Raw genomic sequence first — 18,773 nt, 5'->3', positions numbered from 1 at the left:
CTTTGCGATAACTGTGGGGCTGCTGGTGGTTGGTTCTTGGGCTCATACTACGGTATTTTTTCGTATTAGCTTGGGTTTTTTTATGTCACATAAATCCAGATATTATTAGCTATGAAATACCTCAAAATTGCAACTCTATTTCTGTTACTTTTGGAGCTTCAGAAAAAGCCTTTGGCTCTGGGGCATGGTGAGGAGCTAATGAAGAGGCTGCTATTTCAGAAATGCCTGTTGGAACTCAGCAATTTCCACCCTAATCAGCGCTGCCTCTCCTGACAGCTAATAAGCAGAGCGCAGCTTAGCGCTACTTAGTAAGGGTTGAAACTGAATGGAGTATTCATGGGGTAGTGGGCCATACATCTGGAATTTAACCTTTCCTTTTTGAATTACTATTTTTTTAGCACTTAAAATAGCATGTTTCTGTTTTTCTAGGGATTCCTACCTTCGTGCTGCTAAATACCACGGGGATCTTTCTTCCAGCTAGAGTAGACCGACTGGAACTTCTGAGTATTACAGGGGAGCTCCTTAAAACCTTGCCTGTGAAATACTATCCTGACAGAAAGCCCTATGGACTGTGGAATATTTCTGACTTCATTCCACCAGATGAAGCTTTTTTTGTTAAAATAACGGGCTATGACAAGGATGATTATCTTTTTCAGAGAGTTTCGAGTGTTTCATTTTCTAGCATTACTCCTGGTAAGAGATTTTGACTTGAATGTACACTTGTCACAGCTGAATCAGTTAAAATTGATATGTAATATCTTTTTCTAACTTACAGAAGTACTTTCTGTGCTGTTTCCTTCCAAAGTTCTATCTTTATATCATGATGGACAAGTTAATGTTATTATCTACCAAGTATGACTTTATCAGAAATTGAATTTCCTTTTAACAAAAGGAAAAGACAGGATATATGTTAGTAGCTATTAATAATCTTTTGGGCAATATTTGCTTTCTTCAGATGCTCCAAAAGTTACAATGCCCACCAAGACTCCAGGATATTACCTGCAGCCAGGGTCTGTTCCTTGCCACGTAGAAAGTCTTATACCTTTTACTCAGCGTTTTGCTAAAAATGGACTTAAACTAGGAGTGGATCAGTTCTTCAAGTAAGTAGTGACCTCCCCCCCCACCCCAGTGTTTTATTTCCTATTCTATGATTTCTATTTATTATTTACTATTATATACTGCTTATATTCTTTTACTTCCATTCTGTTATTTTTGGTGATATTCATTAGGGAGGCTGTATTTTATGGAGAGATTTATTTTACATATATACACACACACATGAGGGTGTTTGAGGAGGGTGTATACTCTGTGTAGATGATGAGATTATATGGTTCTGGCCAAAATTCCCCTCAAACATGTGCTCTTAAATTATGATAAACTAACTCTTAAAATTAAGTCTAGAAGGCAAATGCTTTTAACTTGTATTTTTAAAGTTATGTAAAGTAGATCGATAACTAGCTTTTTTTCTGGACGCCCCCCACCTGTCCAATGATACATAGATGATTACGGAACATACCTTAAGTTGTTTTATTTCTAATTCCTTTCACGGATGCCCTAGCAGTACGTCCTATGACCTAGCCTAGAAAATTTTCCTCTTCAGAAAGTCTCTCAATCAGAAAACTTATACTGAATATGCCACAAGGCTCTTGAGATTTCTGTATACAAAATGGATTACATGCTCTTTCTCTGTAGAATGAGAAAAGAATGAACAAACACTTATGAGTATTTTAATTCATTTATAAAGTCCATTTTGTAATTCTGGCAGTTGGAAATGAAAGGTAAGTATGTACTAGAAAACGGTATCGGCAGCCTCTTGCAAAGCCTGGAGCACTTCAGGAGAAGGCTGAAGGGGAAGATCTAGCATTTGATTACAAGTACATGACTACCAAAATAAATAAATTCTGAAGCTCCCTTGTACACTGTTGGCAGTGTGAAATGCTGCAGCTCTTATTTTTTTTTTTTTTTAATGAGGTGCCATTTACATTTAGTCAAGCCTGACACATACTTCAGCAGCTGTGTAACTTTTTCCATTCTTCAGTTATCAAACCACACATGTGTACTCCTTGCTTTTCACATACCCAGCACCTTTATGATTGGGCTGCATTTTTCATTTTCATATTACAGACCAGATGAATGAACAGATCATCCAAGTTAATTTAACAAAATATATCTCAAGCCAAATATTATTGGTCTCAGTTAAATAGGATCTAATTCATCTTGGCTTGTCTGCATTTTGTTAGTAGGGAAGTTCCATACAGGAATTGTCCAGCTTACTAGTTTAAAGCAGATTTGAGCTGTATTATTGCTCTGCATTGGATGAGTTTGAATGAGTTTTGTTTTAGTGACGTGATGTCATTGTTACTCAATTATTTTTTTTAATACTTACTTCAAAAAGTAAATTATTTATAAGTTGAACATTATAGTTCTATCATGACAGCTGTTTATGTGAAAATGTCATTAGAATGAATATGGGTAGAGGGTTCTTGAAGTGAACATACTTAGAAAAAGGGTTTTTTACTTTTGATTCCAGAGGTACTATCAGCTTTAATAATAACTCCTAATTTTAAATGAGTAACGTGTGTAGGACGAGTAACGTCTGTAGGAAACTTTAAAAGAGTAATGTGTGTAGGAAAAAGAAATTTTTCTAAAATCGCAACAGCTTTGTTTTTCTAGATTTCTGCATCCCGTGGTGGTCTAGTAAGAAAACTTGGATTTTGATTAATGTCCGAGTGTGTTTCTGACAAGTCTGATTTAGGAGCCCAAGAACAGTAGTTAAGCACCTCATTCTAGTGGGAAATCAGTGGGAACTGAATACCAATGTGTCTTTAAAATCCATTCTGTATTGTAAATGGCAGATCCCACCAATCCCGCGAAGGGCAGAATCAGCAAAAATAACATGTGAAATTCTGACAAGAAAGGCAATCCATTTAGTTAATTAAAATAATCATCATGATTCACAGTAATTTTTTTCTAATTAACTAGTGTTTGTGGTTGTTAATCAAGCCTAGCATCTGATTTGCTAAACCATGCAGAATATACCCCTCCAAACTATGTGTTAACTAGTGCGGTACGAGTGGGATTAGCTCATTCCTGTGAGCCGCAGCCTGCTGCTGGTGGTACCTTCTTCCCAGGTGAAAGCGGGATCCGGAGCGTGGTCGTTTGTGGTGAGGTCAGATACAACATGAATATCACTGTGCTCTCTGATGGGGTTTCTATGGTAACTAGTAACAAGGATGTGATTTGGTCTTTGGATTTTGCAACTTGGCTAAGGGAGTGTGTTTGTATTTTCCAAGCTGACTAGATAAGCAGCTCGAGCAGCAAATTGCACGTATTGTAAAACGATTGGGGTGAATAAATGGCGTGATGCTGAAAGGTGCTCAGTTATCCCAGCAACACATGGTGCAAAGAGTTGTGTGCGGTTACTGCTTTTTGGAGTCAGTGCCAAAGTGTGCAGGAGATGCCTTGAGGTGTGTATTATTCAGTGCTGCCATTCTTGTATTTATTTATTTTTTTTAATAGACCACCGTGGGTCTCTATTTGCCAAGCTTTTCCACTCTGGACTTTTCCTTTTATGCTTCCATTCTGAAGGCTTCCATGTTCGACATCTGGTGTACAGCAAAAGTCAGGAATGAAGAAGAATAGGCTTGCATAACTCCACTTTTAACCTACTTTCCATGAAAAAGAGAAATTTCTCACTCTTTACTTGGAAGAAACACTACCTTATTCTTTAGTCTTGGCAGTAACTGCCAACACTATTTGCCAGCATTGCGCTGTAAAATGTCACAGATTTGATATATGATATATTAGGTTATCTAGAATAAGTATGAAGTAAGAGAGAATAAGTAGGAAGCCATTTAAGGTCACTATATACTGTTTTCTTTTGTGGTGTAATTGGATTGTCTGTCTCACCGCATTACAACACTGAGCTTTCACGCATATTCCAACTCTCTTTCTCTTGTTCTTTATCCTTTAAGGGCTGATAAATCAATCTATTCAGGCAAACAAAAGAGATGAAGGGGTCAGTAATTCAGTGTTTTCCCATAAGGTGGCAATGACTTGCCAAAGCTATCATGGATGTTTGGGCGCTCATCAGTTTTGTTTATATGCCATAGCAACAGGCCACAGGGAGCACTGGGATGCTGCAGAACCACCACTGTTTTGCTCCTTTGTCATCAGCTGTGTGTCTGCACCATTAGTTGTGTAAAATGTGGTTTGGAATCTTGGGAAGCTGTAGGAGTGTCTAGTTTTAAGCACATGTAACCACCAGTCAATATTGTTATTTTATTCTCCTCTTGACTTTAATGTTGCATGCGATAGATACACGGTATTATTGTCTATCAGCTTTGCCCTCTCTGTGATTTACTGAAAAACTCTAAGTATTTCTCTGCATTTCTGTTGTATTATCTTGCTCGTGTCTCTTCTGTGCCCCACCTTCCACTTTCAGTCTTGAATCCATCAATTCAATTTGTTGTGCTGTTTATTTTTGTACGGCTAGGCAATCAATGTGCAGAATATTGGGTTATCGTAGTTATTGCTGGTCATAGGTTCAGAGGTGCAGCCAGCAGAGCAGAAGTCAGTCATCTTCGTATTGATACTTCACACTTCGCTGGGTTGTAAATGTCTGGGATGGAGATAGTCCCTGCAGTTTAAAAAGTGCAAAGAGAGCTGTCTGGCTGTGGTCATCTTGTAGTAGGGTAGGTGCTGCTCTCTCCATGGTATGAACCTAATGGTGGATTTGCATATAGAGGGGAGAAAGCAGATTGTATCTGGTAAAGGATGAGGACTCCTTTATGTGGCGCCCCTACCTGTTCCTGTGAGTTTGAGAAGCTCGGGCTGGGAGGGTGAACGCTTGTTACCCCTGCTAGTAAGAGCCACGGGTTTGGTACTGCATACTGGCTCTACGTAGAAACTTGTTGGTGTTAAGGAAAGGTATCTTCTCAATAGGAAATAGCACAACAGAGTACGAGCAGCTGAGTGAATGACTGCAAATACAGTGGCTTTAGCTATTGAGACAACTGTTGATAGGTGTTAAAGGCATATGTGCAAGTGAGACATTCTGCAAAACCTTACACTTCTTAATACTTGTAAAAAGCCTGACGAGGTATATATTGTTTCCTTAGATAAAATCCATAAAGCTAGGTCCAATTTGATTCATCAGAGGGTCTCTTTTTCCTCTTAATTATTGTGAAAATCTCCTACGCCTGTAGTCAGGAAACCAGGTTCTTGTACCTCTTTGAGTCCTTCAGGAATTTAGTGAGTATGCCCTTTTCTTCCCCCAGAGAATCATCTAGTATGAGTTGGGAAATTGCTGAGGTCTCCTTGTCCGATGAAGGCTTTTACGAATGTTTGGCAACCAGCAGTGCAGGAACTGGACGAGCGCAGACATTTCTGGATGTATCAGGTGGGTAGTAGTCCATCCTTCTACGCTGAACGCTTGAGAGAGCAATGGCTCATCAGGCCAATAAAATAAATATATTTTTAATTAATGTGTTTTTTCTGACTCAAGCACACAAGTGTGCTGATGTTTACTCAGCACATCTGTTTCAAACAAATCCAATGTTAATATTTAAAGTAGTTCCTACTGTCAGTTGGACTTGCAGAATAAATACGACCTGTAGAAGCAGAAATTGAAATCTGAGATTTCAGTTGTTCTCGTGTTTATTTCAAGCTGTAGCAATTACATGTTTACTTGATTGTATCTATGTGTTATGGGATAGACAAGGAATTACAAAAGTTGCATTCAAAAGTGTTCTACTTTTTTAAGAACGAGATTCAGTAAATTGTTGGAAATCTCATCTAGTACCTTGAATTTTTTACAAGTGAATAACTAGATGAAGTAAAAACAAATGAGGAGTAAATCAGGCTAATAACAAAGATAATTTTGAATAAACAGTAGTATTTAGTTGCTAGCCCCAAATTGGCTAGCAATCATTATCTACCCAGTAGATAATTTTTAATTACTGTTCGTTTATTTTTTGAATTTAATTTAAAATATTCCTAACTTCATAAAAATCTCAATTTACAGGATGAGTAGTTATAAATCTAGCCATCCATTTAGTATCAGTTGGTGTGCCTTATGTGTTAGAGCAGTTTCAAAGCATAAAGCACTGGTATTCCACTTGCTCTGAGGGAGAGGGAATTCTCCTTATCTAAGTTAATGACCTGTTCAGATGATTATGCTCCTTTAATTATTACTGCAAGTTAGTTGTGGTAAGAGAGAATCCTTCCAGAGAAGTGAATAGTGTCATCCTGGTCAAGCTTTGGACATAAAAATTTGGAGTGGGAGGAAGGGAGAGAGTAAAGTCGTTCTTCTGTGAAGGTAAATGTTAATGTCCAGATGATCATCTGGAGGGTTTCAATTGCAGATCAGCTAGAAATGTTTCCCAAAGTATAACAACAGGCTTTACTTCACAAAGTTAATCCTTCTACTCTGTCAGAGGAGTTCAGTTTAAGTAACTGTAAACCAAGATACACCCCAAACACAGATGGAGAAAACATAAAACCAGGCATGGGTTTGAGCTGCTTCAGTGGACAGTAGAGGTTGTCTGCAGGAAGAATTAAGAAAAGCTTATTTATGCACGTAGGTGGGTGGATGAAAACCCTGCCTGTCCTATAGCAAATTCTGTCACTTAAGTTTTCACAGTTGCCATGAGGGACAAGGGGAAAAATAATTTCTATTTTGAAACAAAAATCCGTTCTATACAGTCTTCTATTTGTGCCGATGGGACATCTGTCATGCAGAAGTGTAAACTATTGCTCTTGACTAGGGAAGACACTGGAGATGAGTCAGTTGATGTGCAGTGGCTGTGAGGATAGGAGAGCTCAGAACAGCAGTTTGAATTCAGCATCAGGGTTTCATATAACTGCTTGAAATCAAAGCTGTCTTGTTTTTTTATCTCCTGAAGTAGCTAATTCAGGTTAGTTAACCTGGATTATGAACCACAGAAGCACAAAACAATTTAGGCTGGAGGGACCTTTGGAAGTTACCTAGTCCAACTCGCAGCTCAAAGCAGAATTCACTTCCACGCTTGATGGTGTTTCTCGGGAACTTGTCCAATCAAACTTTGAATGTCCCCAAGGACAGAGATTTCACAAGTTCCGTGGGCAGCCTGCAGTGCTTAACTACCCCCACTAGGAAAATATTTTGCATATCTAGTCAGAATTTCCCCGACTGCATATTTTGACCACAGACTCGCATCCTTGGGGTTTTTTGTGCCCTGAGAAGACTCTAACTCTGTATTCTCTAAAACGTCCCCCTCAGTAGTTGAAGAGGGTGACTGGATATCCCTTCACCTTCTCTTTTCCAGGCAGGATGAGCAAATCCAAAGAAACCGGTTTGTTATTGATTCCATGCAAGGCAAAGTTTGTAGAGGAACAACCCTCTTATACCAAGTAGTAAATTTTAAGGAGAGAAAGATCCTTTTAGTCACATAAAGTATCGATGTTCCTGTTCTATTCTACTCAAATACTTACCCAAGTCCTAGGTCTAGAGCACTGTTTTATATTTTGGCTGTGCAGATCCTTCAGGCGGATAGGGTATTTCCATATCCTTGTTTCAAACCATGTTCTGGAGGACAAGAAGCTGTTATATTCTGTCCCGGAAATTGTGGACCTAAAGATTCTTGGTCTGGAAGTTGCAACCATCTTCCTCCTTACAGAGAAAACTGAAAGAGAATCCTAACTTTTTTCTTGTGATATTGGTAGCACCTGAAAGTAGAGAGTGACAAGGGGAAAAATTCCTGTGTCCTCTCATTTACAGAGCACCGAGAGATTGGCTGAGACTGACTCACTATGTAAACATGAGCAATTAGTTCTGTTTTGAGCCATGAAGCGGATTAATGTGAGGGAGATGCTTTGAAATCCTTGTGTACAAATATTTGGAAGAAAATCGCTTGAAATTTCTTCTTTAAGCAAAGTAAACAATCTTTTCAAGTATTCTTAGTTTGCCCAGCTGACAGACAGTGTATCGCAGATAATCCGTTTTGTCGACTGCTGTGTGAAAGGTATTGGAACTGTGTCAACATCTTCTAGTTTCAGAAAAAGCAAACACTTGAGTTTTAATACTAGTAAGATGAAATCAATCTTTAAAATGTCAAATGGCTCGTTAGCTCATGCAGGCACCTTAACCAAAGTGCCCTGAATACAGGGGATTCGGCTGGGGGGATTGCTGTGTGTCCACTGTGGTGGTAAGAGGCTGGCGTGGTCCAAAAGATGTCATGCTCCACCAGACTGACACGCAAAAGAGAGGGATTTTAGTCCTGAACTGGCCTTCATCTCTCTCTTTTTTCCTAAGTTTCTTTAAGCAACATACTTGGTGATACACCCATGGAAAGCATTAGAAGACTTGTTGTTCCTCCCAAGCAAACCAAAACCTAAAGCGCAGGGGAGAAACCCGTTCTCAGTAAGCAAGTCTAGCTGTTGTTGACTCTCCTCTGCATGCGTTCAGAGTTTCGGTAGTAAAGGTGATTGCTGTTAGGGACTGCGCTCACAGCGCAGCGGGGCTGCACGCCAGCATGCAGAGATCCAGCAGAAACCTTGTGAACCTCATCTGAGAGCCCGCGTGAGGCTTAAGTCAGGAGGAGTTACGGCTGGCTCTATAATAAATACAGACTTTTTTTAATTTTACTTAGGATAATTGATTTTTGACAGGTACTGATAAAGATTGGGTCTTGTTCTTCCAGCTCTCTTATTTCTGCTAAACATCCCACTTAGAATATTTTTTTTTTTTTCAAGAACCAGTCTGAGGAAAAACAAATCAGGAAAAAAAAAAATGCTTTTCAATGGGAATGCATAAAGCGACACATAGTGTGTTTTCTTTCTCCAGCATTTAAATATTGCCTCCTTTTATCACTGATATCTCAAGAAGGATCAGGACGACTGCTCCTCTCTTAAGCACTTGTGGTTTCAAATTTTAATTCCAGTACAAAATTATTGCAGCTGCTTTCTTCCAGGAGTGTGACAGAAGTGTACAGATGAGTAGAGTGGAAAGCAAATAATGACAAATAGTGGAAGTTACAACAAAAAATACGTACAACTGGGAAGGAAAAGATAATGAAGTGACCTAAGATTTGAGTGGGAACTGGTACGGGATGTTGTAGGTGGTGGTAGGAATTCCCCCAGCCTGGCTGCTGGCGCTCAGCCCCGTGCTCCCAGGGACCCGAGGGTCCGTGTCCCAGACGCACGGACACTGCTGCCGCTTTCCTGTTGCACATTTGTCAGCAGTGAAGCTGAGCATGCGCCACTGACACAGCCGGCTCCACAGACTGCCTTCAACAGCAGCTCCATGCAGGACTTGCATAAAGCATGGGACAGCCAGCCCCCCTCCTGCCCGCCTGGTAAGGTCGGAGCTCGCTACGGAGAGCACACGCACCGCAGATCCCTTGGGTATTGGCACGGCCCCTCTGTCCCCCCCGATACCCCTGCCCAGATCCCAGGCCCTCTTACGTGCTTCATGCCAGCTGTTCCAGCTGTTTGCTAACAAACTGCACCCCCCACAAAAAGATTTAATAAGGCGACGGGACAGACTGTGGAGATCAGGCGCAGGGCTCAGCCGGATGAGAGTACTGACTGGTGATGTCTGACGTGCAACAGGCCCCTTCTATGCCCCTTTCTGCCTACTGCCCCGGCTCCTCCCTGATTCGCTTCCCCGCACATTCCTTTATCAGTTGGCACAGCTTCCGCCACATCTGGGACCACCAGGTTTGGGTCCTTACAGTTGCAAAGGCCAGGTTGGCTCCTCTTGGAAATGATGCTCTCGCTTCTTGGTAGCTGGTCAATCAGCATGATGAAGTTTTTCTTGTCATTGTCTCTGCTATTGTTTGTCTGTCAGGTCTGTGTCTCTGCATAGTGTTTATTACCTCCCCTTTTCCTTATCCCATGTGACAAGGTTCTTGATCAGATAAAGTTAGGGGAGCAGATGCTCTCTCCTTCCACGTTCCCTTGTAGAGATCGTCATGGAAAGCACTTAATAATGATGCACAGAGCAGCTGTTGACTTGGTGTCATTATTGCTGTTGGAGCTTGCTAGTCACACGTGCAAGGCCCTGCATGTGGGTCGGTGCAATCCCAAGCACAGCTACGGGCTGGGCGAGGAATGGATTGAGAGCAGCCCTGAGGAGAAGGACTTGGGGGTATTGATTGATGAGAAGCTCAACATGAGCCGGCAGTGTGTCCTGGGCTGCATCAAGAGAGGTGTGACCAGCAGGTCGAGGGAGGGGATCCTGCCCCCCTACTCCACTCTGGTGAGACCCCACCTGCAGTACTGCGTCCAGCTCTGGGTTCCCCAGGACAAGAAGGACATGGAGCTGGTGGAGCGAGTCCAGAGGAGGCCACGAAGCTGATCACAGGGCTGGAGCACCTCTGCTATGAGGACAGGCTGAGAGAGTTGGGATTGTTCAGCCTGGAGAAAAGGCGGCTCCAGGGAGATCTAATTGTGGTTTACCAGTTTCTGAAGGGAGCCTACAGGAAAGCTGGAGAGGGGCTGTTTATGAGGGAGTGTAGTGACAGGACAAGGGGGAATGGGTTTAAGCTGAAGGAGGGGAGATTTAGATGAGATGTGAGGCAGAAATTCTTCCCTGTGAGGATGGTGAGGCCCTGGCACAGGTTGCCCAGAGAAGCTGTGGCTGCCCCTGGCTCCCTGGCAGTGTTCAAGGCCAGGTTGGATGGGGCTTTGGGCAACCTGGGCTGGTGGAGGGTGTCCCTGCCCATGGCAGGGGGTTGGAACTAGATGATCTTTAAGGTCCCTTCCAACCCAAACCATTCTAAGATTCTATGGTTTTTTTCATATGAAGCCTGTAAAAATCTAATGTGTAGCTGAGATTCCACTGTGTGTGGTCACACCTCAGTCAGAGATCAGACTCAGACGTGGTGGTGGTCCTGTCTCTTCTCAGTGCAAGATGAACTCAAAGAACACAGTGCTACATCCTTTCTCATATATGATGTGATCTTTCATCCTGCCCGATACAGTAGTTTTGACCTAAATCAGGTGTGTTCTTGTGATGTAAGCTCCTGTCCGGTACCTTAGCATCAGGGAATGAGGATGCTGCCCTGGGTTCTGCTTCATGGCTTCAGCAATGTGAAATGAAAATAAATGTTAAACCAGTGTTACATTATCTTTTTTTTTATTGTTATTTTTTTACACTATAGTTTACTTGAAATTGTTTATCAAGAATCCACAAGCGAAGCAAAGGTTCCCAAATATTATTCTCTTATAATATTGTTCTTTGTTCTGTTCTTTTTATGCAGAGCCTCCACCCATGATTCAGGTTCCTAATAACGTCACAGTTGTCCCTGGCGAAGGAGCCATCTTGACCTGCCTAACTTTAAGCACGGTGCGTTACAACCTCACCTGGCAGAGAAATGGCAGGGATGTGAGGCTTAAGGACCCCCTGCGAATAAGGATGATGAGCAACCTGTCTTTAGAGGTGAAGGCTGTAAAGCTCACGGATGCTGGCAAGTACAACTGCATCGCTTCTAACGAGGGTGGATCTACCACAGCATCTGTCTTCCTTACGGTGCAAGGTAACAAGGAAATGGCATTTTAAACTTATCCATCTGTGCTGTTGCTTCATACCAGGAACAAATTTAAAAAAAAATAAATGTATAAATGCAGTAATTTGTCTTGGAGCAAATACTTTTAAAATCTACTGCAGTACTGCAGGTTTCTCTCTATTTGCCTTCGTCATGTGAAGGCTTGAACCTTTGGTTCCTGGCTGCCTGTCTGTGGGTAGGAAGAGACAGAACTTAAAATCTTTTAGAAAGAAAACTCTTCTGTCTACTTGTAGGTGACTCCAACAGAATTTCTGCTTAGCGATACTGGGTCATGTTCTCTGCAGAATTTGTTAACTTTGTTGCTCTAATTCTAGTACTTTGTTAACTGATGGAAAAGTTAGAATTGTGGAAAAAAAGAAAAATTCAGTGGAATTGCCTGGCTTAAGGTGCTCCAAAACAGTGAAAGGTCAGAAATGGAGTTGTAACGCTTACTCATGAGATGTAGTTTTTCTTGTAGGAAGAGCATAGCGGTTTACCAAGGTGGAATAAGTAGATGTGCAATCAGTTTTGTAGGACCTGTTATGAACTACAGCAGAATGAAGTGTTTTTTCATTGAGCCATTTGAATTGCCCTTAGATGGCTATAGCAGAGTTATAACTGTTAAATTTCTAACAAGACTGAAGGGGGAAAAAAAAAAAAGGCAAAACACGAAAAACCCCATACGTTTGGAAAACTTGGTTTTAAATTCTACAGGATTTTTCCATCAGGACACTAGTTCAAGCATGTCAAAGGTAGCAAGAGAAGTGCTCCCCTCCCTTGTTCATCTCTTCCTGGGATTTAGATCTTCCTTCCTAATGTGTGTAGACCAGCTGGGAGCTTTAACACAATGACAAAATTACTTTTGGCAGGTTTTTTTTATAGTAAAGCTAAAGAAGTTTGCTGCTGCCGCAGCAGAATATTGAGTTTCAAATCACTTATATGTAGAATGATTATATCAAACAGTTGGGAATTACGTTTTGGCTGGTACCGGTATTGCTAACAGCCCTAAAACGTGTCTGAGGTAACCCTCTTGGACAGTTTAGACAGGCTTAGTTAAGAGTCTGAGTTGTGTTTTCTTTCATTTCCGATGAAAGCTGCTTAGTACAGAATAAATATGTAGGAAATGCAAAGCTGCGGCTGAATTCGGATTTCTGCAGTAGTGTCTGCCTCTTTGGAAAAAGTAATCTACTGCCAGCATTTCAGATGGTTATATGCAGAAGCCGAATGGTATCGGATTGGTTGTATGCGCTATTACTTGTGATCATTTTAGTTTGCTTGGCCAAAATGATTTTGGTCAGCTTTCTGGAAGGACTTTGGTGTGTGTGATTGTCATGTACAACTCAATTGTTAGGGTCTAGAATAGCATTCAAAGAACAGTTTACATTTGGCAGCAAAAGAGTAAAGGGTGGCTATGTGTAAGAAGCAAAAGCTTTTATAGGGTTGTTGCTATTAGCGTTCTGAAGAAGGAAATTTGAAGTCTTGTTAATAAATGGAGATAGTTCATGCTTTGTGTAGTTGCAAGTAATTCAGAATGTCAAATTAAATTCATATTCGAGCCCTTTATTATTGTTGGGACAGTTCCATATAGATCTCTGAATTTTGGATTGTAAGAGAATAAACACTGCTTTCATCCCCGTTTTCTTTCTGGAGTGGGAGTTAAGGCCGAGAACAAATCTTGGTAGCTCTAAAAATAACCCAGCATCTGCTTTACATGCTTAAGTGGATTGTAGTAAACCTTGTTTTGAAAGCTTTCATTTGGATGCTGCTGTGTCTGAAAGAGAACATTTATCTGATTTTTGTGCCAGCAGCTGTACAAATACAGACTGAAATCTTGAATGAGAGTTGACTTTTTCCCCCAGTTGTGTGTTCGGTGTCAAGAAGAACATACTATACTAAGTCACTGAGTGTCCCACGCTAATACTGAGCACAGCTAGATGAAGAGCTCATTTAGAACTACTCGTGCAGTGGTGGTATACTGCTCAGAGTAGTCTGAAAGGTCACCAAATGCAGTTTTATACGTTTCAAGGAGCGTAAGCTCTTGAGCCTTCTAGGATTGTGTTGGTGCTTATTGAGTGCTATGACCACCTCTTAAAGTACACACTCATCTTTGGACGTTGTTAAACGGTGGCTACGTAGTGTGAATTGCTCAAGTCCTCCCAGCAGATTGATCTTAGATGGGAACATTAATGAGTTTGTAAGGGCATTTGCTACTTTTTCAGGTGCTCCGTATAATTTAGCAGAAGCCCGGAGGAGCATGTTGCAGCCGTGTGAGACTAGAGGTTGGCCAGGAGTGTGAAACCTTGATTATCCCATAAACCTTTCAGTGATATATTTCTCACTGATGAGGAAAATTCCTTGAGCACGTGAACTTCTTTCCCATTTGTTACAGTCTTGTAGGCAAAATAGGAGTTTGCCATGTGCGTATTTATCAAGTTGAATTAATATGGCCTGTTTTGGTAGCTTGATGTTTTCATACACATAAAATCCCCACCCCCCAATCAATATTACTTAAGGAATTTAGGGTTTTTTCTTTTTTAATTTAAACATCATGTATGCTGAAGAGATTGATTTGTGGTGGGTTTTTTGTTTCCTTCCCCCTCCAAGAACTCCAAATACACAATTAAAACTCAGATCCCTGAGATCTGGGTGATGCTAAGTGTGATTGGTGATGCTAAATGCCTTGGGTTTGCATGTTTTCTGGTGTAAGTAGACACCGAAGCACTTCTTTTAATGACTGCAACTGTCTCTTGCCTCTGCAACACAGCTGTATAGTATGTAGAAACTTTTACAGCTTTTGCTTGTGTGTACATTGGTGATTAGTAGAGCTGTTTGAGTTCAGTAATCTCAGCATCTGATGAATTCCAGCTGTAGATTAACAAAAAGTGAGGCAACACTGACCATTTGTTTTATTGGGAGCCACCTAAGGTAACGAAGTGCAGGCTGCTTTGCATTGACAAAGGTCGGCATACTATTCAGATGTATTTCTTGATCTGAATGTACAGGTAGAATAAAATCATATACAGTGTAGTTACTGTTCTGTCCATAGCACGGTGGGTTTCCTTTGCCTGCTTATTTGCTGAATGTTTTAAAATGTTTAACTGCCTGTCTGGTATCACCATCACAACTGAAAGGCATTTTTAGCATCTGCTTACAAGTAGCACTATTAAATAATTCAGAATGATCTATGCTAGAAGAACCGAAGCCACACCTGCAAGAAATAAGCATGCATGTTGTGTTCCACCTGCTCACTTAAGAAATGAAGTGTGTGTTTGAGCACTGAAGAATTGTCATTGCTGTAACAAAACTGCTAAGTGATCTTTTGCTAAGGCAACACGTGCCAAGAGTACTGTCCTACGGTATAACGCAGCCAACTATATTAGATGTGCAGTGGGGGAAAGCCTGGCAAGATGCAAGTGTGCTGGCTGCTTTAGGGAACTGATGGGGACGCTTACCAGCCAACTAATAGCTTGAAATCTAGGTTGGGAAAAAAAAAAAATGCCCAGGAGACAATGTGTGTGACTTGGCTCAACGCAAGCAGTGGTAACGCTCAGGTACATCCCAGACGAGGAGCGGAAACCAGAACTGAATGAACACAATAAGACTTCAGCGCGAACGTGCTTATATCTGGAGGAATTCCAGGAAAGGGACTGTCCGGGTGGACAAAAGGTAAATCACCTCCGTGGTGTCACCCAGTGCTGTGTTCCCTCAATTTCCTCTGGTCTTTTCTCTGAAAAGAGTTAATACAGAAATAATCATCTTTATATATACACTTAGATATATGGATATACACTGTAATACGGAGAAATTTGTTATACTGTACTGAGTTCTTTAAATGGAGAAAATAAGACAGGGAATAAAATTGAAGTATTACTGGTTTACTTGCTATTTCAAATTTAGAAAGTTAATTCAATGCAAGGTGTCTGTCCTAAAGAATGAAAAGCAGTTTAGTGCCTTCTGTGCTTCTTTCTAGGCTGTTATTTGGAACTGTCTGAGAAGAGAAGTTGATGTTGTTTTCGAGCCTGCATATTTTAAATTGACTACCTCAAATCTGTTACCGCTGTGCCACTTCCACCCCTGTTAGAGCAGGAAGTAAACCAGTTGAACTCTCAGCAAGGCTCTTGCATGCCAAAGTGTCAGTAATCTTAGAGAGCTGAATCAGTATGTATCCTTGGTGCTAATTATCGGGCACAGCAGGCTCGATGATAGTTATTAAGCTGATTTTCGGAAACTGGCCTCTTGCAGGGGAGATACAGGTTAGCAGAAGGGTCAGGAATTCCCTCAGCCGCCTCTCTGGAGTTCTCTGCCACTCCAGAAAATTAATGAGTATTCCCAAGTTCATTTGTCTTCTCCACTCAGCTGCTGTTCGTAAGAAGTTCTTTTCTATGTGTGGTGAAAGGGAACTGATGAGGGGAAAAAATTGGTTGCCTTGTTATACCCATCACTCTTATGGCCTGATTTAATGAGTTGGCCTGAATTTATTGTTTGGGAGGTTTCTTTTGATAATTTTCCCTGGGTGAGAGCCTCTACAGATCAGTACAAAAGCAGGACAACCAAAGCACTCTCATCCCGCTAGAAATATCTTTACATTTCCTGTGTCTCTTAGATAATTTGTTACAAATTCAACTAAATAAGTGATGATTAATCCTTTTGTAACTTTTTATAGTATTCAGATTAGGAAGAGTTCTTACCCCAAAGAATTTAAGTCCAAACCTGATGAAAGATAAAAAAATTAGGGTATTAAATAAAACAGGAAATTAGTGTCATGCATCTTAATTTTTGTCACTTGATTTCTTGGTTTTGCTCACTGTTTTCTTGCTACTTTCTCATAGAAAATGTAGGCCTTTAGAAGGACTCCTGAGAGAAGTTTTGGAGGAGTGTAACCATAACGTGATTAGAAATCACTGCTTCTAGATGTCTTCTGACCTACCCAGACCTCTGGTTCGAGGCAATATACCACGCGGATCTCTTGAAAACTAGCTTCTTGCAGGGCCTTTGATCTCTGTTACTGCAACAGTTAATAAAAAGCACAAGGAAATCATTAATTGAACTATTAAGTATTGTACTAGCAGCTGTAGGAAAGCTGTTAGGTGGGCGACCTTTCCAGGAGGGCTGTGTGCAGTCCTTGGTAATGCACAGGAGCGTAACCAAGTTCAATTTACATTTCAATAAAGTGAACTGTCTCTCTGGCACGTGAGGATGGGGACACATCCCCTGAGAAGAGCCCACTGAGTCCAGAGGTTGAAGTCCCCCGTTTCTGTAAACATCTCGGTGTACCATGATGGTGTTTCTTTATCTGCAGCATGTCAGCGCTGCTCTGTGGAGCAGGAAGCCTGACTTTTCCATTTTCATTTTCAAAGGTGTCCACCAAGTGTTTTTTCCTGAGTCTACCAACTTGTAGGGCTGAGTACAAACCTGGGTCAGGGACTTGAGAAGCAAGGAACCCATTTCCTTTCCTTCTGCAGGTCTTTCTCCTACAGGGAGGTCACTGTAAAGGCCAGGCATGCGGTATGTGTGGTGTCAGGCAATTTCTTCATGGCCTCTTGTTCACGGCTTAATTTTTTCTGACAGAGCCTGCATATGATCAGTGAATGCCAAGGAGGTGCAGGGAGGTTATGAAAGACAACTTTGAGAAGACTCTTTGACTGTAGTGCGTATCTGCCTGTCTTTTGGGAAGTAGTTCTTCTGGCTACAGAGAGAAAATGGGTGTTCCTTCCCCTGTTGCCTTTCGCAGCCAACTTCCTTAGTGCTGGGGTGGGTGCTGCGTGGTATATCACAGCAGATCAAGTCATTCCCTCCTGCAGTAGCAAAGGGTGCCATTGGCATTGGTGAAATTGCAGCTTGTGCGTACTCCCTGCCTGAACAAGAAGATCTCATTAGTGCTCCCCCTCCACCCTACAGAAGCTAAATTTGTGCTTGGAAGCTTGGTGGAGAGTCTCACAAAAGCAACGATGGATGCTGCTGCTGTGAATCTCTTACCTGAGCTAGTGCCTAAGCAGTTCTGGAAACAGATGTGCGTTGTGCAGCGGCATGTTTGCGGAGCACCAGGGCAAGGGATGATGCGGGACGGCACGCCCTGCGTCCTGCGTGGGTCGGGCTGCGTTGGGAAGGAGCTCAGCGGGAACTTGGCAGCTAAGGGGGACAGCTGGCAAGTGAATGAAGCGAGATAACAATGTCCAAAGACAATATTCCTTTTTAATTAGGTTCGCTTGGTTGATGCCAAAAGTACAGCTGAATGTGACTGGCTGATTAATGCTGAAGGCTACTTTTTGTTTATCCCTATTGAATGTTTTGATCTTTCTTTATGCTGTAACAAATCTGTTCTCAGCTTCCTATTCAAACGGGAGCCTTTGTCAGTTTTTCTGGTTTATGTGCAATTTTTCTCCTACACTTCTTTCCTTTGGCTTGTGAACAAAAGTATAAAATTGACTCGAATATTAATTCCAATGCATGTTGCTGAAACGTGATTTAAACTTTAACAGAAATCAGATGGACGGTGCAGATTCCTTTTGTGAACGTAGTGACGGGTTATGTGTATTTGTTATGGAAAAACCCCACACATAGGTTATAAAGTGAATTCTGTCCCTGATCTGACTTCAAAGGGGAAATCTAAGCTCTGGGAGGAATTCTTCAATATCTGCATAACGCCAGTCTTCTCTCTCACTTACTGACATACGTTAATAGCTATCGTAATAGTAAAGCTGGATGTTTTCCCCCCATGCCTTCCCAGTATGCACGCTTGACGCTAACATAATGTAAGTTTTCAGGCAGTTTGAGCTCAAACCCATTCGCTTCTGTGTTTGTTTCCACGTGGAAAAGCTAAGGCATATCCGTAAAACTCACACTAACACAAGAATTCGTAGATATCGCTGTGGTCACGCAGGACTTCAGCTTGAAGAGAATTAATTTTTCACCCCAACACTGCAGTTTCTGTATTATTAAAAGCAGGGGGTTGGGAGAAGCAACTGTTCTTGCACCATCTTGGTAGTTAGAAGCCCAAGTAGGGCAATTCAGACTTTTTTATAGTGAATGGACCGGACACGGCGGTGGGGCTCCATCTATTCTCATCCAATATCTGTAAGAATGCAACCACTGCAGCGGTTTGTGCACGTTTGTTGCCAATTTTTACAAGGATTTGATTTTTTTTGGTAGAATTTCACTTCCTCGAGACCTTACAGTAAACAGCCAGACCCTCCTACATACATGCAGTCACAGGAAGAGAACAGATCTAGATTCAGCTTTCCAAAA

The 18,773-nt window shown here is 41.5% G+C and overlaps 1 protein-coding gene across 4 annotated transcripts in view; it reads left to right on the top strand.

Annotated features, from left to right (window-relative positions):
- HMCN1 (hemicentin 1) overlaps nucleotides 1-18,773 on the top strand; it is a 204,855-nt gene that overhangs the window by 61,672 nt on the left and 124,410 nt on the right. For all 4 annotated transcript variants that reach the window (XM_054833523.1, XM_054833524.1, XM_054833525.1 and 1 more), the window contains exons 8-11: nucleotides 430-693; nucleotides 956-1,100; nucleotides 5,280-5,401; nucleotides 11,244-11,519. In XM_054833523.1, the coding sequence (XP_054689498.1) occupies nucleotides 430-693; nucleotides 956-1,100; nucleotides 5,280-5,401; nucleotides 11,244-11,519 (807 nt within the window). The remainder of the gene's footprint in view (nucleotides 1-429; nucleotides 694-955; nucleotides 1,101-5,279; nucleotides 5,402-11,243; nucleotides 11,520-18,773) is intronic.

The sequence above is a fragment of the Grus americana genome, chromosome 8, assembly GCF_028858705.1.
Source record: "Grus americana isolate bGruAme1 chromosome 8, bGruAme1.mat, whole genome shotgun sequence".
NCBI lineage: Eukaryota > Metazoa > Chordata > Aves > Gruiformes > Gruidae > Grus > Grus americana.
The sequence above is the reverse complement of the archived record's forward strand: the minus strand, read 5'-3'. Positions and strand labels throughout refer to the sequence as shown.